Here is a 21,594-nt window from a genome sequence, read left to right on the forward strand (position 1 = left end):
CATGCTACAAAATGGATGAACTTCAAAAACATGCTAAGTGAAAGAACCCAAACACAAAGTCACATATTGTCTGACTCCATTTATAAGAAATATCTAGAATAGGTAAATCTGCAGAGATGGAAAATAGATTGGTGGTTGCTGGGGGCTGTGGGTGGAGGAGGGGTATATTAGTCCATTCTCACACTGCTATGAAGAAATATCCAAGACTGGATAATTCATAAAGGAAAGAGGTTTAATTGACAGTCCCACATTGCTGGGGAGGCCTCAGGAAACTTATAATCATGGCGGATGGCAAAGGAGAAGCAGGCACTTTCTTCAGGCAGCAGGATGGAGTGAGTGCAAGCAGGGGAAATGCCAGATGCTTATAAAACCATCAGATCTCATGAGACTCACTCATTATCACAAGAACAGTAAGGGAGAAAATGCCCCTATGATCCAATCATTTCCACCTGGTCCTGCCCTAGACATGTGGGGATTATGGGGTTTACAATTCAAGGTGAGATTTGGGTGGGGACACAGAGCCAAACCATATCAAGGGGAGAATAGAGAATGACTGGGTTAATGGATACAGAGTTTTCTTTTGGGGTAATAAAGTGTTTTAGAACTACATAGAGGTGCCGGCTGCACATTATAGTGAATATACTAAATGATGTTGAACTGTACACTTTAAAATGGTTAGTTCTATTTTATATAAACTTCACCACAGTTTTTTCAAAAAATCCTTTAGGTGGAAGGAAAGAAATTTTACATCATTGAAATTAGTTCTGTACTTACATTAGGTAAGCACAAGAGGAAAACATATGTAGTATGAAGTACTGAATAAACAAAAGCTATTATTTTTGTTGTTGTAAAAACAAACAAAAAGCAAATAGCAACAAAGCAGGTTGTGGTTGAGCCAATCATCGAGTTAGGCAGTCATGATTCAATCACATGCTGAGGGTTACAAAGCAGAAAGATGGAAAAAGCACAGTTCCCTAAAGATTTCACTGAGCTTCCCTAAAGATTTCACCAGATTTCTTGACATACAGGATGATAAATGTCTTTATTATTTAAATCATTTTGAGTTGGGTCTTCTATTACCTGCAACTGAATACAACCTGAATATAACTCATTCAATGAAAAATATTTATCAAGTATCTACTGTGGGCCAGGCATTTTACTGATACAGTTACTGACATAATTTATAAAGTTCCTATTTTAGTGGCTTGGAGACACCCTCATAATTATTTATATTTGCAAAGTATAACTGGATATACAATGCATATTTTAAAAATTATAATCTGTATTCTAACAACTGTATTTAGTACACAGTACATAAGAAGTAGAAAGGAAGACCAGCTGATTTTTGCTTAGTCCCTTCTCCCAGTGCAGGGCAGTTGGGCTCTATTTACAAGAGCTCCCTAGGGCAGACAAGTTCCCTCTGGTTACAAATAGATACTATAAAAACCAAAAGGTCTTAAAGTATCTCTCCTGTATTCCTAGGTAACCATTTCATCAGTTACACTAACACTGTATGTAGCAGTCAGGAGTTTGAGTCTTGCCTTTTGCTAGCTATACAGTCTTAAACTCCATTTTCTCATAAATCTAATAACATAAATTAAGGCACAGTGTCAATCTGAAGATTAAATAATATGAAAGCAAACTACACATTTTCAAGTTCAACACAAATGTGAGGTCAAACTAATATCTTCACTCAAATGCTACAAATTCATATTCCAATTTGAATATAAAATATACCCCAGTATATATCATATAATGAATATTCATCTAGACCCATAATAAGCAGTCAACCAATACTTTTTGAGCACTGTGCACATGATCAGATTTGCATTTTCAAAATGTCACTCTTACCCAGGGTGAATATATTAGAAAGAGACATGACTGGAGAGAGAGGGGGAGTGAGAGAGAGAGAGAGAAAGAAAGCAAGAGAGCGCAAGTGCATGCGACAGACAGCCAGTGAGAGAATGCAAGCAAGCAACTACTATCCTGAGAGTCATTACATAACTATGGCTTATCTTGAGATACACAGATTCAAGAACTACTTATGAAGCAAGATCCATAAGACCCAGATATATGTTACCTGTGACGGAAAAAGGACATGAAAGAGGTCTTTATTGCTTGTGTTTTCAAATTTTAGAATTTCACCATTTTCTTTCTTTTTCCTATTTCCCATTAAGTATTTCAGCGATGCTGGCTTTTTATTTTAAGATTTTCTTTATGATTTTCCTAGTTATATTCCTGTTGAATGCATGAAATTATTATACTATATATAAATGAGTAAAAATTTTCTATACTCTCTACACTATAACTTTGTATTCTAACATAGCTGGAATTTCCAATGTCCACAAATCTTCCATATCTACTATTTCTACTTCTTTGTAATTTATTAGTAATCACTATTGAACTATGCATTTATAGTTGTATTTATAGTTTATAATACTGTATATTTTGCTGCTTGCAATGTTTATTTGATTTTCTTAAATTTTTATGCATCATCACAAGTGTTTTGGAAAAGCTTTATTATTTCATTATGCATGTTCATAATATCCTCCTGAATGTTCTCCACTATTGAAAAAAGATACCTAAATGTATCTGAAATATGAAACAAAGTTCCTATTTGATTGCTGTCATTCTAGTATTTGTCACATGGTTTCTATTTCTGGCTACAATAATCTATGGGCATTATCATATATTTTGACTAATTATATTTCTTGCCCAAGTTCATAGAGGAATTTATACTTGCACTTTAAAGTAGTTATACGTTTCTTCTTCTAGAATCCTGTTTTGTGTTTAACTATGTAAATATTATCATTAATAACTTTTTATCTAACACTCATCTTGCGACCAGTCTGCACTATCTGGTATTTTTTTAAACAAATATTTTAGTTTTGTAAAGAAATTTCTTTTAACTTATAGCATATTTATGCTTATATTTGTCACTCTAAAGAATTAGTAAACTATTATTAAAGAATAAAAGATAAGCAATGAAGTGTGGACCATGATGAGACAAGAATGATGTGAAATAAGGTGAAGAGATTAGTAGTCACACAATGTATTAAACATTTTGATTTTCTTATCCACTTCTCCCTCTGCTCCCCACTTGTCTATAAAACAAACATAAAATTATACTCCTTCCTCACACTGGAGGAACTAATGAAATTATCAAAGCTAATAAGCTTCCCTTTCATTCCTTTATATCTTTTTTGCTCTATTTTTTAATTGATAAGTTTTTAAAAGTTCCACTCATTTTAAATGTCCACCTAACTATGCTGCAAAGACCAAAAATCTAGATTAAGTCTGTATAATGTAGATCCTTTGGTTTTTTAAAGGCTATAAACCATCCTTTGGCTATGAACATCATTTTAGTTGAGGGCCATATCTGAGACCGCGCTCTTACTTGTTCATGTTTTTATTCATTTGCTTTTAAATTCTGGAAACCATGCTTTAAAAAAATAAATATGAGTGTTTCAAGATCTAGAAACATTATGACTCATCTAAATCATAGAAGCAAAGAACTAAAATGGGGTTTTCTGGATTATATTTTTGAAACCTTGACTTAACTCATTTAGGAGTATCCTTGTTTAAATCAGTCTTCTTAGGCTTCATGTTAGCCTTTCCAACAATAATTCTATCTCTATTCAATTAAGAGGATTGGTGAATTTGATTAAGATAATTGTTGTGGTTATTTTTAAAATTATTTTTCTATTCTTTCTTCTTTCTCCTTGCATTATTATAAATAGGGGAATAATTGTTTGTTGTAATAATTGAGTTTATCATCACCCAACTTAAGAACCTCATTTCTTCTTCACTGTCACATTGTATCCAGATGTTTTCTGCTTCTTCCACTCACCTGGTCATGGATTGCAATTTACCATTCATTCTTTCTAATGTTTTTGTAATTTTACTCTCCTTCTGTAAAACTTGAGCTTTTGAATCTTCAAAGCTTCTTACCAGAAACAAGTCTGACTTTTCCATGTCTCCTGTGTTTCTCAACTTGGTTAACAGATATTTGAGGCCTCTCTGACTGAACTACCTACCTGACTCTATTTCCTTCCTGCCTGCCATAGCAATTATTAATAATGGTCTTTGCAGATGTCCTTTCATTCTCTCTCTCTCTCTCTCTCTCTCGCTCCACTCCTCCCCAACTCTCTCTTTTGGAGAGGGGGTGGTATCTGGGTATTTTTCATTTCTTAAATCTTCACCTGATAATTATGTCTATTTAGAGAGATCTCATCATACCATACTACTGGATTCTCTTTCACACCTTGCTTCTGACCCAAAATGTTGTTTTCTGATACCTTGAATAAAACTGCCTCTAAAAATCAAATATAACTTAGAAGAACAATGATTTGCCACCACTGGAGATATTCCAAACCATATGTAATGTATTCTAGAAGCCAACAAAAAGCTCTAAAAATGGAAGGTTTACTTCCCTAAGAGAATACTCTGCAGGGAAAAACACTTCAATGGATGTATAATTCTGCAGCATTTAAAAAAAAGAAAAATAGTTACTTTATGACTGAAATCTAAAAAAACTAGAGACATTGATAATAATATCACTGGATGCTAGCTGGAAGACTGTGTGGAGAAACTAGAATTTTGAACAGACATTTAAAAATGGGTAGACTTAAACAGTAAAAAAAGGGAAGAAAAAGCATACCAAAAGAAGGGGAACTAGTATAAGGATATGTATGAAAGTGGAAACGGAAAGGAAATGCTTAGGAAATAATGTCCAACTAAAACCATGCGGTTAGTGCAATGAGCTAGAAAGTTGGATAGCTAGGAAGCCAAGCTGCCTGAGGATTCAAATACCATATAAACAAGTAAGAGAGAAAAGAAATTAAAGATGAAAGACAGGAAGGGGAGCAGGCAAGAGGCAATTACAGTCATACAGGTGAAAGGCAGACTGGGGAAGAAATTGGTAAATTTGGTTTTACACTGATTTTGTTATAGCTAACAGTGGAAGGCTCCAGTTGAAAAGTCCACTAGGCAATTAGATATGTAAATTAGTACTAGGAAGAGAAGAAATGACTGAAGTTCTAAATGTGGTAGTCATTTGGATTGAAGTAACAACTAGAGAGTGATGACAATAGAGAACTAGAGGCAATCTTAGGGAACACCCAAATTTAGAGAATGAAAGAAAGAAGCGTAAGATAGCAAAGAAGACCAAAGAGGATCACAGTATTATTTGTTGAGATAAACTGCTCTGTTAAAAGTATTCAAATTTATTTGGGATAACATTTATCTCTTATCTCTACTTCCTGACACCCAGCTCAATACCATATCCTCATAGCAACACCTGTCATTCATGACCACTATTTAACATTAGTCTTCAATGTTGTGAAGAAGACACTGCAGTTTATTTTTAAATTAACAAGAATTTCTCCAGTAGAATAAAAGTCAACGGTCATAATTTACCTTCCAAACAAAGTTGGATAAAATTTCTGCAAGCTTTAGGAGCTTCTTTGGACCACAACTCTATGTCAATATCTCCAGCTGTAGTTTTCAATAAAACCTGTAGAAAGAATATTACATTTTATTAAATTATTATTTTGCTTAATAATCAGTTGAATAACTATTTGACTTGTAGCAATCACTAATGAGTTTTCAATTTTAAAAGAAATATTAAAAATTGTGTTTGGCTTTTGTTGATATACTCAACAAAATGTCAAATATTCACTACAACTCATTGTACATTTAGATCTTTCAAAATACCATTTCAGAAAAAGTTTGGGATTTAAGAAAAAAATAGCATATATCTTTTTTAATCACAGAAAAAAACTTCATTCGTTTAGAAAACGGTAATACCTAAAGTGAGTTCACTTGAGGCTAGGAGTTCAAGAACAGCTTTGGCAACACAGAGAGACCCTGTCTCTAAGGAAATTTGTTTTAATTAGTCAGGCATGGTGGTCTTCCATGATATTTGGGAGGCTGAGTTGAGAGGATCACTTGAGCCTGGGAATCTGAAGTAATAGTGAGCTATGATCATGCCACTATATTCCAGCCTGGATGACAGAGCAAGACCCTGTCTCAAAATAAAATAAAACATGACAAAACCCCAATAATGCAAATTTGTTATAATTGAGTTTCCCATTGCATCAATTCCAATAAAACTGTGTAGCAAATTAAGAAATTAAAGAATAATGAACCCATTAAATTGTGACATTATAGGGCAATTTTATAATTACCCTTTTTAATTACCTTTTACTCTCTCTGCTCATTTAACATCATGCTATTCCTAATTTACAAAGGAACATTCTTAATCTAATTCTGGTTTGTGATTTACTAAAATACTATGTCTTAAAATCACCTTCTGTAGTAAATAGAATCCCATGATAGCCTTTCCACCAGCTCATAACAGCAGATACTCCTTGGTAGAACCAGAAACTTTGCAACTAGAACCCCTCCCTGCTGGGCCCACAGGAAACAGTTTATAATTGTCTTATTTATAACCACAAATAACCAAAAAGAATGTTAGGCTCTAAATTTGAACATTGTGGCATAGCTGGAAACCAATTTCTCTAGTATTACTTCTTCTTTTTTCTCCCCTAGTATACCAAAGTAGATCAGTGTCAATTATTTGTGACCATCACAATCTTTTAGAATGCTCTTTCAAGTAAAGAGTATGCAATATAACTGTTCAAAAACATGAGGCTGTTTCTCATAGAAGGTCAGTATCATCAATGCTAAGTCACATTTCACCACCCCAAAAAGAAACCCTGTACTCATTAGCAGTCACTCCCTGTTTACCCCTACTCCTACTCTCTGGCAGCCACTAATCTACTTTCTGTCTGTGTAGATTTGCCTATTGAACATTTCATATAAACAGAATCATACAATATGTGGCCTTTTGTGTCTGGCTTCTTTTACTTAGCATAATGTTGCTTTCAAATTATATATGGGTCTTTCAGTTCTACACATCTAGTTTTTAAATGTCTTGAAAATCACAATGACTTTATACTCTTACTGGTAAATATTTCAAGACACAATATATATTTAAGGCAAAGTTTACCATTGAAAACAATAAATAGAAATCCATATTTCCAATGGTCTTCATAATAATTTCTGATTTTTTTGACAGACTTCCCATGCTGAGGTATCAGCTCTATCATGTTCTTATGATTTGCTTGTTTATATTATTAATAATATCTTCAATAAGAAATTTGTGATGGCTGGTTTAGTTAATCTAAATACTATGGTCTATAAATCTATTTAGCTAGTCGTTATGAAAAATTACACCACAATGCCAAAAAAGTGCCTTTTTTTTTTTTTTTTTTTTTTTTTGAGACAGAGTCTCACCCCGTTGCGCAGGCTGGAGTGCAACGGCACGATCTCGGCCCACTGCATCCTCTGCCTCCCGGGTTCAAGCAATTCTCCTGCCTCAGCCTCCCGAGTAGCTGGAACTACAGGCACCCGCCGCCACACCCGGCTAATTTGTTGTATCTTTAGTAGAGACGGGGTTTCACCATGTTGGCCAGGCTGGTCTCGAGCTCCTGATCTCATTATCCGCCAGCCTCAGCCTCCGAAAGTGCTGGGATTACAGGCATGAGCCACTGCGCCTGGACTTTTTTTTTTTTTTTTTTTTTTTGAGATGGAGTCTCACTGTCTCCCAGACCGGAGTGCAGTGGCATGATCTCAGTTCACTGCAACCTCCACTTCCTTGGTTCAAGCAATTCCCCTGCCTTAGCCTCCTGAGTAGCTGGGATTACAGGCTCACAACATCATGCCTGGCTACTTTTTTTGCATTTTTTTTAGTAGAGACAGGGTTTCACCCTGTTGGCCAGATTGGTCTTGAACTCCTGACCTCAGGCAATCTGCCATAGTCTCCCAAAGTGCTGGGATTATAGGCATGAGCCACTGCACCCAGCCATCATCTTTTTATATATATTAAATAATGAATTTAAACAAAGGAAAAAAATACAAATATATATAGATTTTCTCCCCACAGCTCATGGATGGTTTTGCACACCCACTGAAGTATGCACTCACTGGTTTAGAAACCACTGCTCTAATGAACACACTAATTACATCATCCCTCCCTCCACAGGCTCTGGAATCAGGATGCCCAAATTCAAATACTGGCCCTTCCACTTACTAGCTTGCGCACACTATCTGACATCTCTGTCACTTAATTTCCTAATCTAAAAATGGGATAATAATATCTTTTAGGATTTCTGTGAGGACAAAATGAGCTATAATACATAGACTGCTTGGAAAATTAAATGACAAATAATAAGTGCTCAAAAAATGATAGTCATTATTACGTGGTTTTTTGGCCACAGGCAACTTACACCTAGTAAAAAGAATGCATATATAATCGGGCCACCTTGCTCACCAGGGTTTCTTAATCTTTTCATTAATAAGCTACTGAATTAATAAAGAAGGTATATGGCTCCTTCCTCCTCTGGCCATACATTCTCTTTGGCCATCACTACTTTGTAGGCCTCCTTGGCTCTTTCTCTTAAAATTCCCAATTAATACTTTGATAATATCATGTTTCTTATAAACATATATGCAAATATACCTATAAAGCCATTTTGATTTTCAAGATATTTAAAAACTAAGTGTGTACAACAGGAAGACAGACCCCTATCATTTGAAAGCAACATTACACTAAGTGAAGAAGCCAGACACAATTTAGAATAAGTGATCATAATATGTGGAAATTTCATCTTCAGGGAATTACCTCTTATGCTTAAAAACTTTCTGTCAAGTACTACATTTCTTTGCCTCATCTTCAGGGGCTAGGGTTACAGCAAAACACAGAACATTTATGGACAACCAGGGACCAAGCACTGGTATCATGTATCAATTACTTCCCAAGCTGATACTAAGTTCTTTGAAGGGAGGAATTTTGTCCCATTTACTCTGAATGTCTCTGTACCCTTTCAGCACCTAATGTACCATTAGATAGTAAAGGCAATAAACATTCATTGAACAGACTTATTACATTTGCTTCAAATTCTTCACAGACCAAATTTTTGTCCACACTCTTAACCTTACAGAACTTAGAAGCTTTAATATCTTTGATGAGCCTTATGCTGGAAAAAGTCCCAAGCTGTTTTTGGATGAAAACTTGGGCCCTTATGTTATCATTCAGCCTATTTCTGTTCAGAAGATAGTATTTATCACATTTTGTAATTAAACATTTATTTGCATGATTATTCAGTCAATGTATACTTCACTCAACTAACTCATGACAACTGAGTCAATGCTGTGTTTTCTTTCCATTGTCTCCCTAAAACCTAGCATAGAGCCTGGCAATTGATTTGCTCAATCATTATTTGTTGAATGAATAATCTATTCAGGAATGTATCCTTGTTAAAGCTTTTCATCTATATGACCATGTCAAATCTTCCTTTAGAATAAAGCAATTAAGTCTGTCCTTGACCAGCAGCAGTATAACCTCAAACTCACTGATACTTAATACTTCTCAAAAACTAAGAAAAATATAGTATTAATTCATCCATCCATTCATTTATTCAATACCTATCTGAACTCCTTCTATCATGTATCAAGTACTGTTCTAGATGTTTGTCTCTGCCCTTATGTTCCTTACATTCTACAGGGGGAAGGTAGGAGGAAGGATACAGTAATACTAAATAATTAATAAATACCATGGAAAAAACTAAAAAGGTTAAGGGGGCCAGAGACTGCTGGGATGCAAGGCATGATTGAAGTTTGCTATTTCATAGAAAGTAGATAAGAAAGGGCTCTTTGCTAAGGTCAACACTTGATTAGACAGAGGAACAGCAAGTGTGAAGGCCCTGTCTGGCAGGATGGTAAATCTATTCAATCTCTACCAATGTTTATTAACTGGGGGTGATATTGCCCTCAAGAAACATTTGGAAATAGGAGGAGGTAGGTATTTTGGGTTTTCACATTGATATTAAATAAGATAGGTGAGGGGTGGGATGGACATACTAATCTACAATGCCCAGGAGAAGTTCAAACAAAGAATTGAAAGAATTGGTCTGCCCATAAAATATCCATTAAATTTTTGCTGGGAATTACAGCATTTTTAGTTTCACTTTTAAATTGCTCTCATTACATTATCAAATGTCAATGAATAAAAGACTGTATAAATTATTTATGATGCAATCATGTAACAAACAGGATGGTATGTTGTGTAAATTTAGCTTATCTTAATTCAACTATATACTTCCAATCTCATTTTCTCCAATATGCTGATTCATCAAATTTCATATGTGATATAAGCTAGGTCTCAATTTAAGAATTCAGGTGACACTTATTCCACAACAGACTCTTCTGCCTTGTACAGCACACAAACATCTTGGATGGGAATTGGCATACATTAGCTATCAAATCAATCAGAGAAACCTTTCCCCATTCTAATGTGGTAATAGTCCCCATTTCCCACTTTCTCTGACTGACAGTCATCTCAGGTTTTAAAACCAGCTCAAAAGATATCTTTTCCATGAGGCTTTTCCTAACTTCCCCAGTTGTTCACTACTCAGTAACCGCCATAGCAACCTGGTCTCTTTTCCACAAGCACGCTTATCAGACATACAGGCTTTTGTTTACCTGTCTGTCTCACAAACTAAACTATAAGCTTTTCCGGGAAAACAACTACCTTACCCATCCATCTTTGTATCTCCGGCGCCTAGTACAGTGCCCAGTGCCTCGCAGGCGTTCAATTAATGATTGTAGAAGAAATGGAGAATGAATGACCTCCAAGTTAAGCAAAGAATATATCAAACTCAAAAATGTCTGTTTAAAAAGCTAAGACCCCAGAAATCGGCTGCATGAGTTGGGTTAAAGCATAAAATAGAAACGGAATGCTGGTAGGTAGAGAAATCTCCACTTGACTTCTTCAAGTACATCCTGAAAAGTACCAACATCAGTGTTTCAATGCAACATTGTCCACATGCAGGAGTAAAGACAACACTTCTCGTGGTCTCTTCCTACCACGAGATCCTGAAACCCATTCCCCACCCCAAATCCGGGAAATCTCACTTTGGGGATCCCAGGACGCCAAGTTCCCTAGATGAGGCTCTCACCTTCCCATTCGTGGGAGGCTCCTGGATGTAGATGTTGCTCATCCTGGTCAGTACAAAGGACTCTGCTCCTTATGGGGGATGAGAGCGGCCGGCCGGCCACTAAAGCTGTCCGCCTACGAGTACACTCTTCCTTAAGTCCAGTGGTGCAGGAAAGCTTCAGTTTGTCAATATCACGCAAGACAGGGACACCAAACACTACCCCTGCCCAAAGGAGCCCCTCACGGACACCGCCATGTTGTTACCGGACCCGAGCACCGCTAACCCTGAGAAGGGTTATTCCAATGTACTCCAGGGAACGAGAAAAGTCTGTAAAGTTACCATAGCTTAATGTAATTTGTATTACAATATTAGAAGGGACACTTCATAAGTGTTGGCGGTGTTTACACTACTCTCGTGTGCAGATCAAACTCAACTCCCCCTCCAAAACTATCAGTAATGGTTCGGACCATGTGTCTTCTGCAATATGACTCGTCCGGAAACTGCATCCGCATCTACTGGTTCTGCCGTCGCTAGAGGCGTACAGGCCCTTCCCGACCGTAGCGAGGGTGCTGCTGCGCTGGGGGAAGGAAAACGCCGCTTTGACTGTGCCTTGTTCTCACAGCTGGCGGGAAGCAAGCGCCTTTTCGAAAGCCAGAGGCTCGAGTTACCCCTCTTACCACCGTCATGGCAGTCCCAGGTAAGGAGCAATTACAGGGCCTCTGCGTCCGAGCTCCGAAGGGAGCGCAAGGGAGGGTAGGGTAGGGTGCGGGGTGTACGGAGCAGCGCCCATGGGGATTTAGGCGGAGGCCTTAAAATTCACAGGTTTGTTTTGTTTACATGAAAAAGTTTACACTCCAAACATAAACTCTGAAGGAAAGAAAGTAACTATCTTCCCCCCAGGAGCCAAGCCCCAGCTGCTTGGGATTACAGGGAAAGTGTATTGTGGAAGAGAGGGAGGAGGGAGAGACTGTAACTGTAGGCCTAAGGGGGCAAGCGGCCGAGAAAAACTACCTTAACTGTGGTATGGCTTAAAACTAAAACTTGAAGTGGGAACACTTGGCCGACCCAGGTAACCGGAGGCATCGTTTGTCTTAGAAGTCGCTAGGACCCACCGGGTGTGCGGGTTCTACTTCTAGCTCTTCCTGTTGTATGTAGCTGCTCCGTGGCCATAGATTGGTCGCTTTGTGCTTCTGGGCCTCAGTTTCCTTATAAAAAGAAGGAGCTTTGTTGAATTATATGTAAGATTTCTTCTAACTCTCAAATTCTATGTCCAGAAGTTACTGACCTAAAAACGGTGAACTCTGCAGAATAATTACTTAAAAGATTTTCTCGTCCTCAACTACCAGCTTACTTGGAAGTTCTAGTAGCGGAAAGCATCTCCTCAAACCGGCTTTGCCACTGCAGAACACTGATTGCAGGAGACATTTTCAGAAATACACACTTCTCCACCCCACCTCCCAACTTGGAAATTCCCAGCGCACTTTAGTAATAGAAAAGATTCTATTCTATTAGAATAGAATACTATGAATTGCTATAGAATTACTATGAACTATAGAATTACTATGGTTCAGAACCCTAACTTTGTTTAAACCTGCACTTCCCAGTATTATTTGACCAGGTTCTTTGTTCTGTGGCAGCCTTTTTGAACCTCCTTCTACAGATAGCTGTTATTGGAACACTGTGCTTTTGTACTAACTGAAGTTTGCGGAGGAGTACATCTGGAGCTGTGAGAGAGGAAATGTACACTCTTTATTAAGCCTACTGTGTGCCAGGCACTGGTACTGGGCATTGAAAATACAGTGGTGAGCAAGGTAGACATGGTTACGCTTCACACAGAACTTAGAATTTAGCAGTGAAGAGAGAGAAATTTACAGAAAGTGGGACAAGTGCCATGGCAAGGAAAATACAAGACCTTAGAAAGCACAAAGTAAGGGCACCAAACACATACAGGATGGGCAGAAGGACTTTCCAAAGGAGGTAGCACTTAGGAGGAGATCTAAATTGTAGGAGGGGTGGCTTGAAGGGAGAGGAGACTGCAGTCGGAGGAACTGGATACGTGAAGGAAGAGGAAATATGTGAAAAGAGGAAATGAAAGATGTTTTCTATGGATGGAACTCAAATACAGATGGGAGATAAGTGAGAAATTAAGTACAGAGGTAGTAGCTGTAGCTAATATTGACTAATATTTATGTGTCAAATATGTCAGAATGAAAGATGTTTTCTGTGGATAGAACTCAAATACAAATGGGAGGTAAGTGAGAAATTAAGTAGATAGTAACTGTAGCTAATATTGACTAATATTTATAAGTCAAATATGTCAGATACTATATCAAACATTGTATTCTATCTCATTTAATGTTCACAACTGCACTGTGAAATGAGTATTAATATTCCCATTTTACAGATGAGGACACTGAGGGACAAAGAAATCAAGTAATTTGCCTATTATGAGACAGCTGGAAAGCAAGAAGTCAGTCTGGTTCCTCTAGACTGTGCACTTCATTCATTTTGCCATCGTATAGGATAACTTACAAGGTAGTTTCCAGCTCTTTAAGGACCTGTAGGCCATGACAAGAGGTTTGGCATTATCCTACAGATGGCAGGAAGCCATTTAAGGATTTTAAAGCAGATTCACATTTTGGAAAGATAATTCTGGCTAGAAAGTAGATTGGAGACAAAGTTTACCAGTTAGGAGTAATTCTGGTGAGTTATGATGATGTGTGGCTGAGATGTGATCTCAATAGGTAAGGAGAGAAGTGGATAAATTGAAGATACATTTTTGGTGGTAGAGTCACTAGGAGTTGGTGATTGATTCAATGTGGGTAGGTAAAAGAGGAAATGAGGTTTACCTGGGTTTTACTGTTAAGCAATTGGGTGGGGCTGTTTACTGACATGACAACACCTCACAAGGGGCAGGGGTTAAGGGGATGATGATGACATCCAATCTGGGGCTTGTCGTGTTGAGGTTAGTCAGACATAGGAATGCAAATAGTTAATAGTAAGAGATATAATTTGTAGCTTAGGAAAGAAGTCAGAGTCAAAGACAATGATTTGGGTGTTACCCACACACATAATAGGAGGTAAGGCTATGGGAGTGGAGCACTCTGCTTAGATGGTGTGTAGAATGTGAAGGGAAGGTCTGTGGCTGAAGCCTGGTCAACATCTAAGAGGCCAGCAGCGAAAGATAAACCTACACAGTAGATTGCCTAGGCATCCTAATAGGCCGAGTCAGCTCTAGTGATCTTTATACGACACAGCTGCACCCAAAGTTGACCTGTTATCACTGCTCATTTCATTACTTGAGCAAGCCTTTTGGGCACCTGTGTGATATGGGCACACTGGAGGACACAGTGTCATAGTCTGTGCCCTCATAAAACTTTAAGCAGTACATGAAAATGTGCTACTTAAGAAAGGGGACAAAAGTGATTTTTTAAGGCCTCATTAAAATTCTCTTAAACTTAGACCAGTGTTATAGATATGTTAACCTTCTTTCAATTCAAAATAGTGCTTCAAAGTATAATAATGTTAAATTGTGCCATTAAGCTAGATGGCAAGCTATAAACTGTTTAAACCCAGCAATAATTGAGATAATAGGTGTGACAGTGCTGTAAAAGTACAATGCAAGTGTCATTAGAAAATACAGATACAGAAAATCGTAAGATAATTTCTTAGATGATCGATCCAGACAGGGTATTAAAGGAAAATAGGGCTAATCTAAACTTTTCAAGGTTATCATCAAGGAGGACAAGTATTATGTTAGGCTCTTTAATTATAGGTTTAATGGATTCAGTTTGGCATTTCTTGGGGTGGTCCTGCTAGTGATTATGACAAGGTATGATTATAAAGTAACAAGGCTGCTTTCCGCAAACCACACATAAAAATCAGCCTTGTCTGTTTTATGATCATGTGCTTCACCCTTGTTTCCATAGCATTGTGTATAAGCGTATACCATTATGTAGGTAATACAATGAAATGTAGGCATTTAGGAAAATCTTACTCTTAGTTGTTATTATAGAAATAATATTTGATCACAGGTTTCAGTGAAATTTACTTTCTTTGAAAAAACTGCTTTTCCCATTCACAGTTGTTGAAATTACCTCCAACATTCATGTCAGTGATTCACCACTCTCCATGAAAAGCTGAACTGGCACAAGTGGCAACGTATGTTACTGATGTAGTTGGCACAAAACTGTTTTCTTATTATCTCCTTCACTGAAGCCCTATAGCCAAGGTAGGGAATTTTTCTATGGCCAAGCTAACATTTCACTCTGGCACATCACAGTGAATAAGATTTTTAAAACACATTATGATAGTATCTTAGTAATAGAAGAATTCTCAATTACATCCAATTTTTCTTTATTCCTAAACTAGACTATAGGTAATTTGTTTTCTCTCTAGTCTATATTGCACATTGCTGCTAAACTAATTTTCCTGAATCATATATCTGATCCTGTCATTGGTGGGAGGCATGAACTTAGTTCTTGACCCCTATCTGTGAATTTTGTAGTTCTCTTCAAGACACTTAACCTTTCGGAGGTTCAGTTTTTGTGTCTCCATAATGGAGTTGAAGGCTAAGGTTTCTTAAGCTTCTAAAGTGTTAAAAATGCCAAGTCTCCCCATCTCTCTCTGCGAGAATGCAGTGCACACTCCCAAGCATGACCAAATCACTCTTTCTACTCTTTCCTTCCACCACTCCCCTCATGCATTCTACAATCCTGCAAAAATCTGACTTGGCCAATTATTCTGTGAACCTCTCAAGTGCTTTCCTACCTACGAGCCTTTGTTATTACCTCCTATATTGCCTGTAACTACCTATGGGAAGCTTTCCTGATCTCTTGGCTGAAACTCTTGCCTGCCACTTCTTCATGCTTATTAAATAGAGCTCTGTGTCTTTTATGGAACCTGGCACATTCTATCATGGATTACAGCTGTGGTTGCATTACCATAGATAAACTAGTATAGTGTCGCTTCCCATGGGCTGCATGCAGCTCAGGACGACTGTGAATGCAGCCCAACACAGACTCGTAAACTTTCTTAAAACATTATGAGTTTTTTTGTGATTTTTTTTTTAAAGCTCATCAGCTATTGTTAGTGTTAGTGTATTTCAGTGTATTCTATAGTTTATGCCCTCATAAAACTTTAAGCAATACATGAAAATACTACTTAAGAAAGGGGACAAAAGTGATTTTTAAGCCCTTATTAAAATTCTCTTAAACTTACACCACTGTTATGTTAACCTTCTTTCAATTCAAAATAATGCTTCAAAGTATAATAATGTTAAATTGTGCCATTAAGTTGGATGGCAAGGTATAGATAAACTGTTTAAACCCAGCAAAAATTGAGATAATAGGTGTGACAGTGCTGTAAAAGTACAATGCAAGTGTGGCCCAAAACAGTGTGGCCCAGCAAAGCCAGAAGATTGGATATCCCTGTAGGGGCTTGATTCATCCCTATGGCTTCTCTAACATCGAGTTCAAAGTTATACCCATCATAGGTAAATAATGAATAATTAGAGGGTTGATTACTATAACTGCTGCTGAGCAGAAATAGTACTAAACAGATTAAGCTAATACAGTCTTCATTCTGTTTCATTAGGTAATTAAATTTCTGTCTCTTCTTAAACAAATTTTTCTGTCTCTTCTATTTTTTTTCTTTTTTTTGGGGGGGGGGGTGACGGAGTCTCGCTCTGTCGCCCAGGATGGAGTGCAGTGGCACTATCTCGGCTCACTGCAGCCTCTGCCTCCCGGGTTCAAGTGATTCTTCTGCCTCAGCCTCCCAAGTAACTGGGACTACAGGCACATGCCACTATACCCGGGTAATTTTTTGTATTTTTAGTAGAGGCAGGTTTCACCATGTTAGCCAGGATGGTCTAGATCTCCTGACCCTGTGACCCGCCTGCCTCAGCCTCCCAAAGTCCTGGGATTACAGGCATGAGCCACCGCGCCCAGCCTCTCTGTCTCTTCTTATACCTTTTTTCTTCATCGATTAATTGTACTTTGTGAGGCATGTAGACTAAAGAGTTTTATACATTTCATATCAGTATAAAACTCATATCAGTAAACAGCTCTTTGATTGGTTTGCTAGTTCTCCTTTTGGAGTCAAATGATTATGAAGCCTTTTTTTAATTTTAATTTTATTTGTTTATATATATATTTATTTGGAGACAGAGTCTCGCTCTGTCACCCAGGCTGGAGTGCAGTGATGCAATTTCAGCTCACTGCAACCTCCGCCTCCTGGGTTCAAGTGATTCTCATGCCTCAGCCTCCTGAGCAGCTGAGATTGCAGGCGTCCACGACCACGCCTGGCTAATTTTTGGAATTTTAGTAGAGATGGAGTTTCACCCTATTGCCCAGGTTGGTCTTGAACTCCTGGCCTCAAGTGATCCACCCACCTCAGCCTCCCAAAGTGCTGAGATTACAGGTGTGAGCCACCACACCTGGCCTATGAAGGCATTTTTAATGGACTATTAAGACATCTGCTATTTCAGAATACTTGCATTGAGAAACTCATTTAGCCTATTTTTTAAATTATCTTATTAATTAATGAAGTATTAATGTTTTAGTAAAAAATGACTAATTTCTACTGCTTTGTCTACTTTGACTTTAGTACAGTATTTGGGGTCCCAAAGAAAGGAGTGTATCTATGAATTTTTAATATAAATGGTAGAAAAATAAAATACTTGGAATTTTACTTTGCATCAACTTAAGCAGAACATATATATTATATAAATAGATATTACCACTTATAAAATATGGCTGCAGTTTGAATTTTAAAAGCAGAAGTAATTGAAATTGTCTTTATAGGTTCCCAGATTGTAACTAAAACCATAATGGAGTAACCAAATATAAAACTTGTTACTAAACAAAATTAATCTAATTGACTCTAATCCAATTAAAAATGAAAAGAATGGGTCCTGTGACAGAAGTAATTGCAATTTCTAATTACTTAGTACTAAAACACTTAGTTACTTAAGCTGTATATGTTTAAATTTAAGCGATTCTAGAAAATATTTTAATATAATGAAAATGTCAGGCTTCCCTAAATTCCAAAATAGACAATAGGAAAAATATATTAAGTTCTAAGCATCACTGTTAAAATTCCCAGTGACTAAGTTATTGCCTTTGGAAAGATAGGTGATGTAAAATTTCAAGGAAATAAATTTAAATCGAATATGACATTCCTTTGCAGACCACTGACCAACCTGAAGCAAGTGTTGAGGACTCTCCATCTTTCTCTCAATTTTTCTCAGTCCTTTTATTTTTGTCCCTTCTTTTTGGTTTTCTCAATATTTTCTGTTTCTTCGTTGTCTACTGTTAACTTTAAAATTTTTTTTCTTTTGTGCTAACTACTAAGACATAATTTACATGTTTTAAAAACAGCACAGATCACAAATGTTTGGCTTGAAGAATTTTGACAAATAAATTGAGTGTGTGTGTATACGCACACGCGTATTTCTTAGCTGGCAACTGGGGTCTAGAGAAGTTGCCAGTTTCCAACTTCTGAAGTATAGTCATGCACCACAAAATGATGTTTTGGTCAATAACTGACTGCATATACAATGGTGGTCCCATAAGATTATAATACTCTTATTTTTACTGTACCTTTTCAATGTTTAGGTATGTTTAGATACACAAGTACTCACCATTGTGTTACAACTGCTTGTAGTATCAATACAGTGACATACGGTACAAGTTTGTAGCTTAGGAGCAGTAGGCTATACCATATAGCCTAGGTGTATAGCAGGCTATATCACCCAGGTTTATGTACACCATGATGTTGCCACAAGGACAAAATTTCTGTGTTGTGCCTAACAACACATTTCTCAGAATGTATCCCTGTCATTAAATGAAACATGACTGTATTTTCTTAAGCTTATAACCTCAAATCAATAAGTATTTGTTGAGCACCTCTTAGCAACTCTCCATCATGGTAAGCACTGAGTTGGATTCAAAATTATATGGCTACTTTAAGTTACTGGAAGAAAAAGGACCAGCCCAATTACCTGATTCCTCCCACTATCACCCAAGTTGTTTAACAGAATACTAGATTCAGAGTAAGCCCTTAATATTTAGCAAGTATAATTCTGACATCATGAATTAATAAAATTTTATTGAAAGTCTGCAATGTAACCTCTCTGAAGAATTTACAAATGCAATAATTGCCTTTTGTCAGATAATGTTTACTTGACAGTTACTTTTCTTAGTGTTACAGTTTTGTTTGTTTGAGGGAGATTTTCCAGATTGGTTTTTGAAAGGGTAATTTAATCACTTTTCACATTTTAAAACTGCCAAAAGGTATATAGTGACATGTCTCTTACTCAAGTCCTTCTCTGTCTGGACTTAGTTTTCTTTCTTCAAGTAACCAATCTATATCCTTACAGAGGTATGTCTAATATCTTCTGTAAGAATTAAAGAAAGAGGTAAGAAACATGAAAAGATGGCTCGCCAGTCAGGACAGATTTATTTAGAGAAAACAAACCTGAGAGGCGCCTTCTGGCCAAGTTAGGTCAGAGGCACACTCACTTACAAACTAAGAGTTTTTAAAGATTCAGGGTGGGAGAGTTTATCAGAGGCTTGGACTGCTTCTCTGACTCTTTGTTGTGCTTATCTGGGAGGGAGAGTTGTGTGTCTGTTCCCATACATCTTTCTGCAGCTGCAGGCCTATCAGTCTGCATGTAGCTTTTCTATCCTAGTGCACCTGAAGGGAAAGGAATGTGCTTATTAAGGCCCACTATTTTACTGGGGCCCATTGTATGAGGGTGAAGTTTGGCAGTTGCTCAAGAGACTTTCCCCCCACCTCCCTTTGTGCCCAGCTGTCTTATCTGTATGTTATTGTCTGTTCTTTCTGGCTGCTTACAATTAGAAGAGAAGTAATTTCCTTGAAATGCATGAGGCTAGAAAGGGAGCTGGAATTTAAAGTGGTGGTGTTTGTGCCAGATGACAGTGCTCCTGCTCTATCATCTTCTTTTTTTTGTATGAATGGCAACATGCCATAAACACTGTTCTGCACCTTGCTTTTTTTCTTTTTACAGTATATCTTAGCGATCATAACATCATTAAATAAAAACCATCCCCATTATTTCATACCGTAATTGATTTAGCCAGTTCCGTATTGATATTTAAATTATTTCTACTCTGTCCCTATTAAAAACAATGCTATAGTGAATAACATTGTACATAAGTCAGTATGCATTTGTGCAAATAAATTGGGAGAACTAATTCCCAAATGTGAGATTGTTGTGTCAGAGAGGTATGTACACTTGTAATTCTGACAGGTTTTGTCAGCCTGCTTTCCATAAGAGATAGTACTAATTTATGCTCCTGCCAGCAATGTATGAGAGTATGCCCCCCTACACTTCCTTCAACCTTTCAATCTTTGCGATTCTGATAAGTGAAAATGGAATCCCAGTATAGTTTTTAGTGTACATTTTACCTGTTGTTTTAAATAAGACTGAGCATATCTCCACATGTTTGAGAGTCATTTCTATTTCCGTTTCTGTGAACATCCTTTGCCAATTTTTTTCCTGTTGGTTACTGATCTTTTTCTTAATGATTTGCTGAGATATATACATAGGGATAATTGCCCTTTTTTGGTCCTATGAGGCGCAAATATTTTTTCCTCAAGTTTCCACGTGTCTTTTGAGTTTGCTTTTGGTGGTTTTTGCCATTCAGTTTTTTTCCAATGTCAAATTTATAAGTTTTTATATAATGCCTTTTGGATTGCAGGTCATGATTAGAAAGGAAAATTTTGAGGTGGGCACAATGTATTACTCTGAACAGCCTTAGCAAACTTCAAAAAGGAATGGAGCCAAGAACTGCACGGGAGCCCAAGGCAGAGAAGTAGGTAACTTAGCTGAGTAAGGACCTCACAATATAGCCCTACTATAGTCAGTTTGACATGGATTTTGAGTACCGTTATATCAGCCAGGGTTCTTATTCCAAACGATAGAAACTGACTAGTTAACTTAAGCAGAAAAGGAAAGATATCAGGTAGCTCAGTGAATCTAAGCAAAGCCTGCATAATAAGGGTCAGAAAATAGAAATGACACAGGGAACCCATATCCAAGATCCTGCACAAGCCCAAACCTGGTTAGGGCTGCTACTGCCAGTGATATCAGTGCCCCTGGAAACTGAATCCTGACAGCAGAATGAATTAACTTTCCCCACTTTATTGTGTCACTTGTCTCAGATCTATTAAGTCAGTTGCCTCAGATTCAAACTCTTGGGTAGAAGCATTCAGTTGCCCAATCACGAAAATTAAAGACTAATGAAGCTGAAATAATAATTTAACCAAAGACTGGTGAGGAACTAGCTGATGTAAAGTACTTTATTTAGAGTTCTGGTTATATTTCCCTGTCATGTAAAAGTTTCAACTTTAGTAAAGATGATGATCTGCCAAGAAAAAGTTTCATAGTTTGTTTACTCTAAAACTGTGGGATACTTGAGTGATGAATTTATCAGTGCCTTTTGTCATGAGTTCAATTCTAATACATGCTGAGATAAGATTATTTCAGATCTATTACAACATTTTTATTCTGTTGCAGTAATAGTAATGATGCATTTAGCATAATTTTATTCAGTATTTTTTAGCATCT

At 37.2% G+C, this 21,594-nt stretch overlaps 2 protein-coding genes across 6 annotated transcripts in view; one reads left to right on the forward strand and one right to left on the reverse strand.

The window, feature by feature from the left end:
- CWC27 (CWC27 spliceosome associated cyclophilin) overlaps positions 1 to 11,522 on the reverse strand; it is a 251,293-nt gene extending 239,771 nt beyond the window's left edge. For all 3 annotated transcript variants that reach the window (XM_517739.8, XM_063811207.1, XM_063811206.1), the window contains exons 1-2: positions 11,022 to 11,522; positions 5,419 to 5,515 (exon numbers count right to left, since the gene is read on the reverse strand). In XM_517739.8, the coding sequence (XP_517739.3) occupies positions 5,419 to 5,515; positions 11,022 to 11,063 (139 nt within the window). In that variant the 5' untranslated portion in view covers positions 11,064 to 11,522. The remainder of the gene's footprint in view (positions 1 to 5,418; positions 5,516 to 11,021) is intronic.
- A 36-nt stretch (positions 11,523 to 11,558) lies between these two features.
- The window catches only part of SREK1IP1 (SREK1 interacting protein 1), a 49,256-nt gene continuing 39,220 nt past the window's right edge, over positions 11,559 to 21,594 (forward strand). The window contains exon 1 of one of the 3 annotated variants that reach the window (XM_001165048.8): positions 11,559 to 11,697. In XM_001165048.8, coding sequence (XP_001165048.1) covers positions 11,685 to 11,697 — 13 coding nt within the window. In that variant the 5' untranslated portion in view covers positions 11,559 to 11,684. Of the gene's footprint in view, positions 11,698 to 13,954; positions 14,081 to 21,594 lie in introns of those variants that run through there. The other 2 variants (XM_009449097.5, XM_016953253.4) reach the window with 2 other exon arrangements.

Source organism: Pan troglodytes, chromosome 4 (assembly GCF_028858775.2).
Source record: "Pan troglodytes isolate AG18354 chromosome 4, NHGRI_mPanTro3-v2.0_pri, whole genome shotgun sequence".
NCBI lineage: Eukaryota > Metazoa > Chordata > Mammalia > Primates > Hominidae > Pan > Pan troglodytes.